At 34.6% G+C, this 15792-nt stretch overlaps 2 protein-coding genes across 3 annotated transcripts in view; both read right to left on the bottom strand.

Annotated features, from left to right (window-relative positions):
• LOC113233136 (integrin beta-6-like) overlaps window positions 1-1190 on the bottom strand; it is a 71140-nt gene extending 69950 nt beyond the window's left edge. The window contains exon 1 of the mRNA XM_026468140.1: window positions 1041-1190. Coding sequence (XP_026323925.1) covers window positions 1041-1190 — 150 coding nt within the window. The remainder of the gene's footprint in view (window positions 1-1040) is intronic.
• A 2558-nt stretch (window positions 1191-3748) lies between these two features.
• LOC113235500 (integrin beta pat-3-like) lies at window positions 3749-15792 on the bottom strand. Of its 2 annotated transcripts, none has more exons than XM_026471220.1 (8): window positions 15664-15792; window positions 13827-14236; window positions 12908-13457; window positions 12420-12778; window positions 9672-9809; window positions 6362-6521; window positions 4482-4872; window positions 3749-4218 (listed from the first exon to the last, which is right to left on the bottom strand). In XM_026471220.1, the coding sequence occupies exons 1-8, from the start codon at window positions 15763-15765 to the stop codon at window positions 3998-4000; spliced, it is 2331 nt and encodes a 776-aa protein (XP_026327005.1). In that variant the 5' UTR covers window positions 15766-15792; the 3' UTR covers window positions 3749-3997. The 2 variants fall into 2 exon arrangements, with proteins under 2 accessions (XP_026327005.1, XP_026327015.1); XM_026471230.1 differs by having other exon boundaries at window positions 4058-4218; window positions 4714-4872.

The raw sequence follows: 15792 nt of genomic DNA, 5'->3' as shown, positions 1-15792 counted from the left end.
TTTAAAGTTCTGAGGGGTACCTACTGTACATTTTATGGGGAGGCGTGTCGCAGCGCACCACTAGGCGCACCACTTGTTTGTCCAGATAAAAAATAAAATATAATATAAAAAATATTTGTTTATTTTTTGTAAAATGTAAGTGCGCATTTGACCTCCATCTCACCTGATGGAAAGTCGATGAGGTCAACGACAGAGCATGCACACCTAAATAAGTCCTATTCACTGTCGCCTTCAAAAGGCCCAAGTTATAACGTTCAAGGAACAAGTCTGCAGGCACTGAATTCCACTTCATAGCCATTCGTGCGAATATTTGGAATATCCACAACATAGGGTGGGACCCAAGCTTACGCCTAGTTCCCCGATGATGGAAAGGGGAAGGCGGAATTAAATCGTGTAATTGCTGCAGTGTGGTTGCTCCCCTATTACATCTCCTAATTTTCTATCTCAGACATTGTTCAAAAGAAGTTGCTACTAAGCAATAAAGCCGACTATTATGATAGCGCGGCACATTAGCTTATTTAGCGCTCACTTTTGTTATTAATGGTTTTTACGGCTTCAGGTTCTGTGATGCCGTTTTGAGCAAATGCATATTGTTCAGAGTTGTCAATGTAATTTTTAATTTGCAACAAATAATCATTAAATTACAGCATTAATTAATTTGTCGCCTGGCTACTCATTTAAAAGAAAACTGATTCCCTATACGGGCATCGGAAATATAAATATTTTTTTTTTGGTTAAAGTTGTTTGTTAATATTATTACAAGTACATACAGTCTTACTTTTGTTTACAAAGTGAATGTAAAAACGTATGACAAAAAAGATTCCAGGTTTCATCATGTGATCGTTAGTTATTAAGAAACTAAGTAACGTAATTAGAATCTTATTTTACAGCAGAACAAATTACAACATAATTTTATCACAGCACATAATATTTAGGTAGCTTTTTCACTACATAGGTACGAGTAGCATGTGTTCTTCAGAGAAGTATGTTGTCTGAAATAAAAGGTAATGGTAATTAAAAGTAATAAATAAAATTCTTACAAAAGGTTGCGGCTGTTCGCACCACTTGTATCCGCATCTGATGCATTCGTCACAATTCCTGATGTACGCGATGGCATCAGGATCGCAGTCCCTTGCATACACATACTGAAATGATAGTAGCACTAACACTGCATGAAACATATTCGCCATAGTTTATAAAAACGTATATTTTTTACACAGAAAAATTTAACACTGGCAATTTTTTCAAGTTTGAGTGCTGCTGTTCTAAAATTTTAAATTATATTCGTTGGTAGCGTTCGCGGAACGTGTTCTATTATTTGAAAATTTGATACGCGCGACCGCGTTCACGTCTCGGCGCTGACTGGCCGACCTCCGTGACTATCAGACGTTATACACGTCTGAGTCATCAACATCATCGCGCTCTTCAGGTAGGTACTATAGAAATTCACTGGAAATTAGGTGAGACAACGAGACACTTTTAGAGATTTTTTATATTATAATGATAAATAAAATGAATGTTCAATTATTACACACTCAATAAAGTAATAATAATAAATAAATAAAAAGAATAATTTCATTTAACTCTATAAAAATACGGTGATTGCATAATCTCGCTCTATTTTCATAAATATATAAGTATTAAATAAAACTTGTGCACAATAATTAGCTTTTTTAATTTGCTGGTGGATACAAAATAAATAACAACACGAGCACAAAAATAAATAGTAATAAATATCACATACACAGTATCAATCATACACATATCATAATCATACCTTAGAATAATAATACTATAAAGGTATTTCTTATCAGCAAATTTAAGTTATCGAAATAATAATGTCTTGTTATTTGACGTTTTATTACGCTTTATAATCTTTATAATATAAAAAATAAAAATTAGATTATTATGTCAATATTCATTCCCTGGGGGACCACTCAGGTAACGGATAAAAGTCGACAACAAAAATAAACAAAAGAGAGTCAATGGGTTCTACTACAGTGGGGTTGAGGATGATCCTCTAATTCTTGTTACGGCTTGAATGCTATAGACAATATATGCTCAATTTGACTTCGCGCTTGGGCGATTGAAGCGGGAATGTAAACCCTTTTGCTTGGTACGACGATGACGTACTTAGACGTCTGAGAGATCCACCATAGCTCTGTCAGGCTGTATGGTTTCACGAGTGCGGGGTGGAATTAGCACAGCTCTACCCCGCGACCACTGCTTTACTGAGTAGAAACGGACTCTCCGTGTATTAAATATCGCTGTGTGTATTTATACAACATGAAGGGAAAACTTTGCTTGCGCGTTTTAGGACATTGCTTATTTTCTCTTAGAATATATATATTTTTGTTAAATTGGTGTTTATTTTTGCTTTAGTGGACCTGTAAAAATTGTATGATAGTAATATTTTTTATTTGTTGTTTGTATTTACATAGGAAACGGCAACATCGCAGTTCATTTTCTAGTTTTTGTTGGCTTTTGTGTTAAAGAATGGACTATGTATTTTATTATGGTGAAAAATAATGACTGACATTTATTTTCGCAGTAATAAATCGTTTCATCATAATTGTTACGAAGTTACTTACCAATTTCCATACTAACAGTTTTTAACTTACCTTAATCGATATAGTATTTAAATTATACATTATTTATGTTGAGAACATATATAACTCGAAGTATATTAGCATCTTTAAATCTAAAAAATAAAAGTAAATTATGAAATACGATAATAAAATAAAAATTAAAGGTAAACGCCTTCTGTAAAATAAACCGATACATTTTTCGATAAAGTTTAATTGCTAACATTTATTACACAGGAGGTTAAAGAAATAGAAGTGGAATGGAGTGTTGTTGGGAGATTTTAAGTTCTCTCGGTGCTTTACAATGCTTCATATAAGGACTAATGAACTCATAGGAGTTTAAGGGTCGTATTCTAGAACTGTACTCAATGCTCAAGTCAGGATTTGAGCATGCTTGAGTATGATTTCAAGCACTGGAAATACGACCCTAATGTCAAAGACTTGAGTATGATTTTCAGTGCTCACTGCAATACTCAAGTCAGGATTTGACCAGACTTGAGTATGATTTCAAGCGCTGGAAATACGACCCTAATGGCAATGATTTGAGTATGATTTCTAGTGCTTTGAATCATACTCAAATCCTGACTTGAGCATTGAGTAGAGTTCTAGAATACGACCCTTATTATTGTTGTAGATAAACAATTGATATGTAAGCTATATAGTTGTTTTAAGGGTACAAAAAGGCGCCGCTGAATGTATTTTCCTGCTTACAGATTGTAATGTACCACGTTTATGGCTGTTGAGTTAACTACATTATGTTCTATACATCTTTTCTTGAATTAATGACTGAATCAGAGTGTTCGTCGTTTCTGCGTTCGGTACACTTTTCGCCATCAGTAAACGAAATACTTATTCATGTAAATTCTTGCCATTGTTCACAAGGTGTAGGCTTACAGTCGAGTAACAATCGTCGTTAGAAGTGGCGCTACAATTTATAGTTTACTTATGGGTCTCTGTACACCATAACAACTAGGTAATTTTCTGAGTACACGCGTACTCTTCATAGACAAAGTAAAGTTTATACTATTTTTAGCACACATGAAGAGAAAACTTTGCTTGCGCGTTTAAGACCATTTTTAATTTTCGTATAAAATATGAATGTCTAGCAATTCACGCTGATAAGTTTGAGTACCTATTGTACGAGTATCATACCTTGACTAAGAAAAATACTGCTTTTAAATATATATTGACTTACTAAGTATTGTTTTTACGTTATCATAATAATGATGTAAGTTCGAAACTACATAGTACATAATATGTGCGTGTGTATTTTTACGAAATAATATTATACTTTTACAAACGGGCGGGATAATAGTAATCTTACTTACTGCAACTAAAAAACAAAACACAATTTATTTTTCAATGTAATGTTACGTACAACCATCGACATGAGAATGCCTACAACTGTAAATTTAGTCGAAGTCCACAGATTTCTTCCTGAAGGCAGGGTTGCGGAATGTTGTACTAGCTGGTTCGTAAATAGGATTTTGACATGGTCCACTCGTGTCACCCCTGTGTTCCTCCAAGAATCTTTCATATTCACGCCGGTCCCTGGCGTCCGTCAATACTTTCCATGCGATTAGCGTTAAAATACCTATCACTAACATGGTCACAAGCATTATGCCACCGTACACTGAAAAATAAAAATAAAATCTAAATTATGAAGATTTTTCTATTCAATTAACATTACAAAAAAGTACGTATTTAATGAAAGTAAAAAAAAACATATTAATAAATAACTAAAAATAGACGGATTTGAACCTGCGCCCCATCTGCGCCCTATCAGTTTTAGGTAGCACTTGAACCAAGTTTTGGTTAGCGAATTACTAGTAGCGCCATCTTCACTAATGCATTGGAACTAATGCTATCTATAATTATTTCTTCTAAGAAACTTACTATAATAACTTTGTAGACAATTATGTTTATCGTTAACAAACAAATCTATTTGGTAAATATCGTCGCTGTATCGATACTGGAATTCGGTGTAGCATCCTATATCGTTTTCTAGAGGAACATCTTGACAAGTCATTGTGTTGTTCACTTTTGGGGTCTTATGAACGATTATACTCGTAAAACAAGATGCGCAGTGTTTATTTCTGTTATATTTAATGTTATCGTATTGACATACAGCGCATGGAGTGAGCAGTTGGCATTGTTTCTGGTGGCAGTCGGCACATTCGTGTATTTTGCAATTATTTTTGTTTTGCGAGCGGCGGGCATCCCATAATGAGTCAATTGGTTCACACTCACATTCAGCGCATTTACATTTACCGCGGCCATTACATTCCTGAAAATTAAATGAAAAACATTACTCCTATTCCTTTTTTAAGCCTCAGTAGTTCGAATTATTAAGAAATCCAACGCTATCACTGCGGATGGATCCTATTTAGACAGCATCGAAAATACTAAATGCCTAATCAATTTATTCACTGTGATTGGTTACTCAAGTTCGTCTAATTATTATATTAAGAAATGAAACTTTTTTTCGTATTTATATTATGTTTATTTGTTTTTTCATCCAATTTATTACTTTAAAAAAAAGATGGTTTCTCCGTACCTACTGCCAGTTTTGGATTAATTATTTCCTCAGACGAAAAATCCCAAGCAGACATAATAAGATTGTAGTCCTAATTAATATGTTTTAATTTATTTGTAAATATCGTTATTATTAATAAATTTAATAGTAAATTTAATTTAGTTAAAAATTCATATTGTTAAAATAAAATAAAAATATTTAGTAAAACGTTTGTAGCGAAAATTGGATTAATCTTTATAAGATACTAAGGTGGATTATATTATTATCATTAGCTAAAAAAAGTGAGCTTCTAGTGTTTAAGCCGCGGGGTCTAGTATAGGGCGTTGTACCGCCGGTCTCCTATGGCTGTGACCTTGTGAGAGTATTCAAATTTAAATAAATGGGTCACTGGGTGAATGATGATCAGTCCAATCTGGTGGACATTGAAAGAGAGCGGAGAACCTTTGCGGTAACGTGCTTGTCCGGACGTTTACACGTTGTAGTATAATGGTCAAATTAACGCTTTTTAAAGCTTTTGTCAAACCTTCTACACGTGTAGCCTTTGGGTGAAGTATAGTGTGACTCTAAACACTTCGAGGGTTCAGTATAATAATGCGTTTAGGATGTTGATGGGACTGCCGCGGCACTGTAGCGCATCAGGTATGTTCACAGAGGCGCGCAGAGGGCTGCAACAGCATCCTTGCCATTGTGGGAAAAAGTTTGGACTGCCCCATTCAAAACCACTGGACGAACCATCGAACTTACATGTAAGAAAGCATAGTGCATGATTATATTATTTAATTGACTCTTGTTTTTGTTATTTTAATTTTAGTTGTTTCTCTTCACTTCATGTCATTTGTATTTAATTTAATTGATTTTATTTCGATTTCATTTTATTTAATTGTTTGTGTCAGTATTTTGTTAATGTAATTGTATGTGTGCGCTTTATAATTTTATAATAATTTTGTATATGGATGTAATTAATATTCCGAAATAAATTATTTGAATTTGAATTAGACATAAGTGGTTGATGAATTTACCACCTCAATCAGCTGTTACCATGAGTTCTGTAAAGGGCCCGAAACGTGGGTTTGTTTAAAAAAAAAAAAACAAATAAATATACGCGATTTAGGTTCGGTAATATAGTTTCATTTCCTTTAAGTACCAATCGCGAAAAAGTAACAACTCGATGTTTCTCATTTCTCCAAAGAGCATTCATAATTTATATGAAAATAACAGCAAATTTTTAGAGAAAACACACTTTTCCGTTAATCATTTGGCAAGGAAGCTTGGAGCAGTTGCAGTCGTCCCCTGTCCAGGAGCCTTGACAGTCCTTGCACTTGCCGCAGTCACACACGCCGCGCTCGTAGCACTTGTGGGTACAGCTGAGATCGCTGCAGTGGCAGAATTTACCGTTGAACCTACACATACAATACAATCGATTGCATCCGAGATGTTTAAACGAGATGACCAGAATTGTCGGGGCAAATGTTGTCCCTGTACGTCCCCTCCGCTAAATAAATTTAACCTACGGCCACGCGTTGGGTCCAACTGAAAACCACCGTTACAGTAGTCGAGCTGTTACATATGCTGAATTGGATCCATTTCAGCTTGTAATTGTAATCTTTAATTTCTTTTAAATAAGTGTTACTGCTGAATAAACGTTTCTTTCTTTCTTTTACTTTCATAATCTGCTGACAGTGCCAGCCGGGGTGCGCATTGTGTCTCACACTAAATCACCGCGTGTCCGTGCACCACAGTGCGATGTTTTTGCAATTAGATGGGTGGTTGTGTGTGATAATTCATGAATGTTTAAGGTTTTGTGAGAGAATGGATGAGCGTCTGACTTCTGTGAATTACTAATTGTTCAACATAGCCAAGTACTAAGGAAACCCTGCTGCACACACATAGACAACAACAAATTACACCTAAACTCAGGAGTGAAATAAATGTAGACCATACAAGTATTTCTCCCGACCTGGGAATCGAACCCGGGACCTTTGCGTGGCAGACCAGTATGGTAATCGTTCGGTCACTGAAGTAGTTTTGTCAGTTATTTATTTATTTATTTCCCATCCCAGTGCCTTGGTAATTTACTGTAATGCTGTCATTGTATGATATAAACGATACCGTACTGATGCGTCACGTCAGACAAAATGTGAATCTGGCTTAGGCTCCACTCTACAGTGTTGCCAAGTAACCAGAATTTATTCTGGTTGGTTGTTGGTTTAGTACATTTTTAACACTTTTTAATTAAGTGTCTGTGTGAGTCTGGAAAATGCTAAAAATTGTGGTGACTCGACTTTTTTGAGACAAAGATTCCTGGAATGAAAGTCTACATGAAAGTGTTTACGTGTGTGATTAAATAGGTTATAATAATATTTCCCTGAAATTCGAAAATCGAATATTGAAATTTTCTGTTAAAATTAGTCATCGATTTGTTATATTTCGATAGTTAATTTGATAGTTAATAGTTATTTGTTTTGCAAGGCCGCAAAGTTGATATTTGACGCGAGTGCCTGTATTCAAACAAGCGAAGGATTATAAGATTGAAAGATCAAAAATAGAATCCTGAGCGTAGCGAGGGTTTCAATACACGAGACGCAAAACAACTTTGTTGTCGAGCGAAACACACAACTTTTGACCTCACTATAGCGAGGAAAATGGCAGCTGAAAGAAAAACAGTTGAACTATAACAAATCAGTTTAGATCTTCGACGAATTACAGTAATTTAATAAACAAAATTAGTTCTTGTAGTCAATTTAATGTCAACAATAATTAGAATAAAATATGCCAACGGATTATATTGTGTAGGTAAATAATATACGACGTGTACGACATATTGCGTAGTTGAACTTGTCAAGTTGTTTTTTCATCGAAAGAAAAAGCACCACAGTCCATCGTCAAATTCGAACTTCAAAAACTTTTTCGACGCAAGCGTGGAAAATACATTTTTGCGTGCAGATTTCTAATGAAAAAGAAAGAGCTAGTGAAGTGAAAAGTATATTTTCGATGAGTGAGCATGTAGTTAATTTTAGATGTTAAATATAAATAGCTCTACAATTAACGCATTCGACTTGCCCTTTTGAAGATTGATTTTTGCGAATAGAATAATAAGAGTTTTTTCTGCTCTTACGGCTTAAAACTAAATAAATAGATAATATAAAATGTAATTGTAACAGTAAAAGAGTACAGCAGTAGGGCTCCATGTGAAAGAGTTCGTCCAGGGAAGTACTGCCACCTTACCTATTTCTGTCGCCAAGCATAATAATGTGATGAAGCATAGCAATGTGAGCATTACTGCGTTCCGGTTTTGAAGGGTAGGGGTGCTGGTGTAATTACAGGCACATGTAAGTTATGTGTCAGGGTGAAGGGCACAGGGCAGTGCCCCTCAGAGCTCTGCAATTTCGAACTCTGAGTGGCAATTGCTGTAAACAGGCGTGTTGTTTACCACTAGGCATGTCATGTTCGCCCTGCCACTTTGTATCATAAAAAAAATTGCATTGATACAATTTGAACATTTTAGGTGCGTAAGCATGGTGTTTATCAGGAAGGTCTAAAGTCCGTATGTGTCAGTTAGGAAGGAAAATACCCGTTCTCTGTCACAGGGTTTGAGGTCGTTAAATAAAGCAACACATTCGACTTCCGCTTTCGAGGACAGATTTTTGAAAAACGAGTAAATAACGTTTTTTTTTATAAATGATTTCTTCAAATTGGAATGTTTCCAAAAAAATTTGCTAGAATTGAATCTTAGATACATCTCACGTTTCTCATCTTTCATGCTATGAAAAAAAAAAAAACTGCATTTTGAACCGCACTACGTTGCATGTAAGTATATTTTAAATTGAACGTGCTTTTCGGATGGGACACAACTGATAAATTGTTACATTTAAATAGATTAACGATGATTGTTTTCGTTGCAGAAATTTTGGTCAGAATTTTAGTAAGTAATCATGTTCCGACAGAGAACACAGGCTATGATTCAAAAACAGCACTATTCTGAATCTTCGCCTATTTCATCAATATATTATTAATAGAAATCAGAGCAGCGCATATTTATTGTGATTTATTTATTGTAGCACATGTATCATTACTGTTTCTTTTTTTTCGTTGTTTCTGTTTTTGTAGGGATTTGGACTTTTGTTTGTTAAGTTACAAATGTTAAATAAATAAATGTGATTTTCTTTATATACCTATGTGTATTTGATGATTAAAATCCTATTTATTTATTTACATTAGAACTGTATTAAACCACACGCATTTTGATATTACCGCATTTCGCAAGCTATACTTCATGCGTATATGTATCTACTTGTAAAAGCTTTGATTCCGCAGATAATCGTGTTTGAAATCAAATGCAAAACGGTTTCAGATAGATTATAAATTATAAAACTTATTTTTATTAAGTTTTTAAACGACTCCCTAATTACAATTTTAAGTACAGAAATTGTTCAACTCCTAGTGTAGGCTTCGTCTCTGTTATTTAAGCTCTGTTCTGTTAGTTTGAAATAATTTATTGTGATAGAATATAAACAAATATTATTAAATAACGAAATAAAGGAAGGTCTTACCCTTGGGAGCATTTTTCACAGATTCCACAGGAGCAGATGCCGCGTCCGCTGCACAGCAAATCAGATCCTGGACTTTTGCAGCCCGCGTTGTCGTCAAGAGTATTGTTGTTCTTCATGCACTCGCATTTTGAACCATATCTGCAAAAATATATTAGAGTTACATAATGGTGAAGATAATTTTCTCTGTTCTCGGTCTGTGACTTTGTTGCGTGAATGCTTTATCGCATATCGTCATAGATTTTCGTGTACTTCTTTTCTTTTCCACCTTTTTGAAGCCGTCCTCGTCGCACTTACAAATGAGTAGCATAGTGTTTAATGACTTGAATTGTTGAATGCGATGATTTTATATGAAATGTGAAATAAAGACGCTCTTGATTTCAATTTTGTAAAATTATTACACGAAGAAATGAAACAAAAAAAGTAGAAAAAGTTATACAAAATCTTTACGGCATTCAAAAATGTTGTATTGGCATATTTTTAAGAAATAGCTATTAGAATTCTCGCCGTGATCATTATCACCATCATCATCAACCTATTTATACGTTCCACTGCTGGGTAAGGGTATCCTCTTAGGCAAGGGTTAAGGCCATAATCCTCCATGCAGGTCCGATGCGGGTTGGGGGCTTCACACGTTTTCTGAGGGTTGTGAACTTTCTTCTACGTACACAAGTTTCATCATCGATAAGCTCATGGAAAATTTCTAATTAAATTTCCTACATAAATTTCGAAAAACTCAAAGGTGCCAGCCCGAATGCGAACCCATGGCTTCTGCTTGAGGGCGTTAAGTCAAACTATTAAGGCTCTAAGTCTAAATCTATCAGTGCTTTAAGAAGTCTGCTGAGCATTGGCGAGGAGTATGCTAAAACTCATGGCCTTAGGTACAATGTAAATAAAAGCGAGTTTTTAATTTTTGAGGCAGGTTGTGCTAACCCTATGCGGTGTGCCACTACATAGGGTTTCGCATTTTAAGTACCTAGGGCACTGGGTGACGGAGAGTCTATTTGACGACATGGACATTGAGAGGGAGCGTCGAGCGTTGGCAGTGCAACATGCTGGCCTGTATGTTGTACTAGAAACGTAAAGCTCACGCTTTTTAAAGCATTTTGCCAATCTTTTTACACGTGCAGCTTATGGGTCAATTATACACAGAAAGCGTATTGCGTCCTATTGGTCCAGTATAATGACGCTCTCGGAATGCCGTTGGGGTTGCCGTGCTACTGTAGCGCTTCGGAAGTGTTTACCGAGGCACGGCTTTAGTGCCACTTTGAGGAAGCGGGTAGCAATGGCCTTCTTCGTACAGTGGCCGATAGAAACAATGGGCCGATGTTATATTAACAGGTACACGTCAATGTTTAGAGAATTCATATTAACATAGTTTGTAAGTATTTTGTTACTAACACTATATGGACATTATGTAAGAAATAATGATTTGAATTGATTTGAATTTATCATGTATTGCAAGTGTATAAGTACTGTGCAGTGAAATTTAAACCAGAGAGCCATTTGAGTTTTACGAAAATTTGCGATTACATTATTGTAGTGCAAGTGTTATTTTACTATTTCTCGGCAATCTTCGTATTTAGGCTGTCGTGGAAATTCTATAAGAGCATTTTGCATTTGGTGTACACTGGACGAATTTAATCGATTTGGAAGTGTTGTAAAGTAGCCATTACTTTTCATTTTTAAATCAAATGAAAAAAATAGCTTCTGATAGTCAATGCTTCTGATTGTAAATTAATTGAAAAGATTATGTAATAGGCGGAAAAAGATTTTAAGATTAATTTTTAATTATTATTTAGTTTATGGTTTTTTTACTTGGTTGGTATGTTGATATGGAGTAATAGTATATTGTGTATTAAAGACGGTAATAAGAAACTATTACGAGGGTGTATTAGAACTCGAGTATTGTATTTTTTTACCGTCCGTGATACATACAATATTTTTCATCACATTTGCGAGGAAATAAATACAATTTAGATATGGTTCACACATTGATTTACAAATAAATGGACGACGGGTCTAATACAAAAACCACGAAAAAAATGTCCCAAGTCAACCTATTCGAAATTTAAATTGTTATGTCATCGCAGTATCGCGCTGTCCGTAGAACAAATGAAGACTAAAGCGGAGTGTCGCGCTCTGTATACGATTTTAGCGCCTTACAAGTGCGGACACTTTTTATCGCGGACCCGACGTCCATATAATTGTAAGTCAATGGGTTCACAACACAACAATTTTTTTTTCTTATTTCTTTCTATTTTCTTATTTTCTCTTGGCTTTTCGCGGTGAGCGTTTTAGCCACAGAGTGAACACAACAAATTATGGATTTGGCAAATGGCGAGTTTTTTTAAATCTTTCCATAGATAATACAACTCGAACTAAAATATCGTAAAAAGCAAACACGCATAGAGCCATTTATTTTCTGGTCGTTATTGCATGTAATTAGCACATGCGATATAAATTCATATTTCCAGTTTAATGTTAAAATAAGTACCACTAAATAGTGAATATGCGTAACCTTTGTATATACTCTTATGATGTCATACTTAAAAGTAAAAAACTGCCATCAAAAATTTAAATAAAACCTATAATTTTTTATTTGTAGTTGTAAACTGATAATTTCTGATTTCATTTCCAATTAATTATGGTATTTATACTATAATTTGATAAATAATTGTTTATGTGGTTGGAAATTACTTCACTTATAGGAGCTCTTAAATAAGAATAAAAAGGAGCAGTGCATATTACCGATCTGGGTCGCAGTGGCATGTTCCACATGTTTTAGTCCCATTTCCATAACAATATTTAGATTTGGCTTCCGGTCGTTTTGCACAATCACAATTGATAACTTGAACATCCAATGTTAACCTTTCATTAATGCCTTCAATTGCGATGTCGACGGATATTCGATCCTCTTTATAATATTTTGAAAGAGAAATAGTTCCAGTTAGCGTATTTTCTTTATCATGTAACACTGTACAGTAGCTTTTTAAGTAAGGATCGTTGTCAGATCGTTTGCTGGTGCAATCTGGATTGTATTTAATCTCTATAAACTTTCTGTCTGTCGCCGTCATATGGTCTTTAAGTTTTAAAGTACGTGTTATGTTCTGGAAATAAACGCAGATTTGAAGTGGGTCATAAAACATTTCAAAAATATTTTTTTCCTATTAGCGCTTTATGTTTATTATTTTACGTAGTAATTAAGTTATGATCAGAATCAGCTGAAAATAAGTTACCTCGTAAATATCCGACAAAGTGTTTTCTATTGTGCCTTCAAATTGGGCTGTTGGTGCACCACCCAAAAGGAACTTTTGAAAATACTTATGTTTAGATCTCTTAATAGGTTTTGTCAGCTGTATGTATTTTTCTTGAATGTCATTAGCCGCATCGACAATAAATATGATTGTCATGTCAGAATCTGCTGCTAATTTGCGAATAATTCCTATGGAAGGAAAGTCCATTTCTAGTTCTTTTGTATATGTACCATTTTTGGTGTAACATTTGCCATCGTAGGGCTGCGTGATGCCTGCTGCTTTCCCGTCTCCAGCAATACTAAATAGTGCATCAGACATGTATATTATTATTTTTGTTGAATCTTTTCTCCATCCAATTTCGTCGGTGCAAACCATTGCCTGGGCAAGAGCATCAAAACCACCTGAAGTGAACCCATCATCGCGAACATTTTTGCTAATACTCATATTAGTAACCGCTGTCTGAAATTCTTTGTAATCTGTAGTTAAACTTAAGAGGTGTCGGTATGATGAAATTGGATTGTCTTTATCAATCCTGCGAAAAAACAAAAGAAAATTAATACGTAACGATGATCGTAGTATAGGTTTGTTCTATATAACTACTTTGTATATATCTACCTAAAAATAAAATCAAAATGTTACTATGTCAACCAACCCACTGAACACTTCAGTTTCAAGATAAAATTGTAGACACTGTGAGAAGTGTATAAACTTGAGCATGAGCATTATCTGTACTAAAACCTAGCATTGACGTACTCACTTAAAAATATACAAATTGTCAAAATTCCCTGTCAAAAATCGTAGCATGTTATTCACGTAGTTTCCAGTTTGCTGTTTGAAAAAGTGACTTTATGTAAAAACTCTTCAGTACCATAAAATATCTCTAGAGACATAAATAACTTACTTCGTTATAAAAGGTAATGTATTCTTGTCAATGAACGATCCCAATCCTATGTAAACGTTTTTGGTCTTGCTTCGCATTTTCTCGTAGATTTCTTTGCTGGCATCAATAATCGCTTTATGAATTAGCTTCATCGATGACGAAGAATCAACGAGGAAGTATAAATCGGCAGGATAATCCGTAGCGCTTTTGAAGTTTATTTTGAAATCTACGCTTTGTCCTGGACGTAGTTTAATGGAGTAACTCTGAGGTCTTATTTGTGTTATGGTAACATTTGTCTCCGTGGAGTTACTACCAGAGCTGTAATTGTTGTTTAAAGATACTGTTTGTTCACTTTGAGGGTTTTCAAACAAATCGCATTTGTTGAAAGTTTCATTGGCTGCTATACATCTATTAGTAGCATTGTAATCATCCTGAAAAATACAATAATGTTTATGTTATACAAATCTATGTCCTATTTAACCTTTATAAGGAAAATAAATACAAATGTTAAGCTCCATTTTGGTCATACGAGTTAACAACATAATAAGTGGTAGGTAGTGATACTATATGTATTTTTAAACATTTTCCTAGTTGGTGCGTTTCGAAATGATGCTCTAAGAAACAAGGAAAAAGGACTTTAAACAAAGGAGGAGGAGGGTTCTCAATTCGATTGTATTTTTTTTGTGTGTATGTTACGCGATTACTTGTGAATATTGATGATTCCTTTTTGTTGAAAAGAGGGTACCTCAGTATTGGTCGCATTTAAATTTGAAGAAAATATTCCACCTCTAAGTGTAGCAAATTAGGGGATAAATCAAGTTTATTGTATTTCAACCATTTCCGTGTTTCAATAAAACAGATGAAACACGGGGTAGACTGTCCAAAATATTAGCAGATAGCTTTTGTATACTTTGGATAGCTGCCAGTCCTCTGTTCTCAGAAGCTGCCTTTTCTTTTGATATGTTTTTGTGCAGAGAATGGGCGCTTGGACTGTCTTGATTCCGAAAGTTGCGAATAAGGGTTCAGAGTCGTTACATGACAGAACTTCTTGGTTCAGAGTTTTATAAATATTATCTCTGCCTGCTCATAAAAGTGTTGTTAAGCAGTCGATAAAACAACCTTAATACAATGACTTCAAGAGACACTTTAATTTTGAATTGACGATCATGTTTAGTCATCATCTTATACAGTTGAAAAGGTTGTAAACCGTCAATACGGAGCAATAAAATAGATTGCTCGGTCACATAAATTTATTGTATACGATAAAGGTAAAAGAAATGACTGTAAGAAAAAAAAATGGTATAAATAAAACAGGTACCTACAATATTTAACAAAACACTCCCTACTTAAATACTATAAATTGTGAGACAGTAGACTTACCTCAAAAGGGCCATATTTACAAATATGATTAGATTTTAGTGGTATTAAATACGCACATGATTTGAAATGGAAACTGGTAAACGGATAAAATTAGCGGTGAAGACGAGCAAGAGTGCTCGCTTCAGAGATTAAGCAAATAAAGCAGAGTCAGAACGAAATAAAGTCAGAATGACCCATAATGAATGAAATGAAAGAATGAATGAACCAGAGAAATGGTGATGAAAGGGTGGAATGACAATGGAGGAGGTCGCATCATCACACAGTGAACTTCAATATGACTTTTATAACTTCTTTTCCAAATGCTATCTAACATGCATTAACATTGTAAATTTAAATTTAAAAAATAAATGAATTAGAATGTTTATATAGTTCATAATTAATTTGTTAGTATTGGTTTAGGGTTTCACACTATATTTGTATTACTACTACCTTGAAATAATAATGAAAGCGAATAATAAAACATTGTGTTTAAGCTTACCATTGCACACCACTGGCATTGTAAAGAATCCTTAATGCAATCGCCACAAGTTTTGTGATCGCTACACATAGTCCATGCTACAAAAGCAGAGCATTTTAACATTAACAAAAAAAGCCACAATTTGGCAAC

This window comes from Hyposmocoma kahamanoa, unplaced genomic scaffold (assembly GCF_003589595.1).
Source record: "Hyposmocoma kahamanoa isolate Upper Pololo Valley unplaced genomic scaffold, ASM358959v1 102, whole genome shotgun sequence".
NCBI classification, from domain to species: domain Eukaryota; kingdom Metazoa; phylum Arthropoda; class Insecta; order Lepidoptera; family Cosmopterigidae; genus Hyposmocoma; species Hyposmocoma kahamanoa.
Note: the sequence above shows the minus strand (reverse complement) of the source record. Positions and strands in the feature narration are given on the sequence as shown.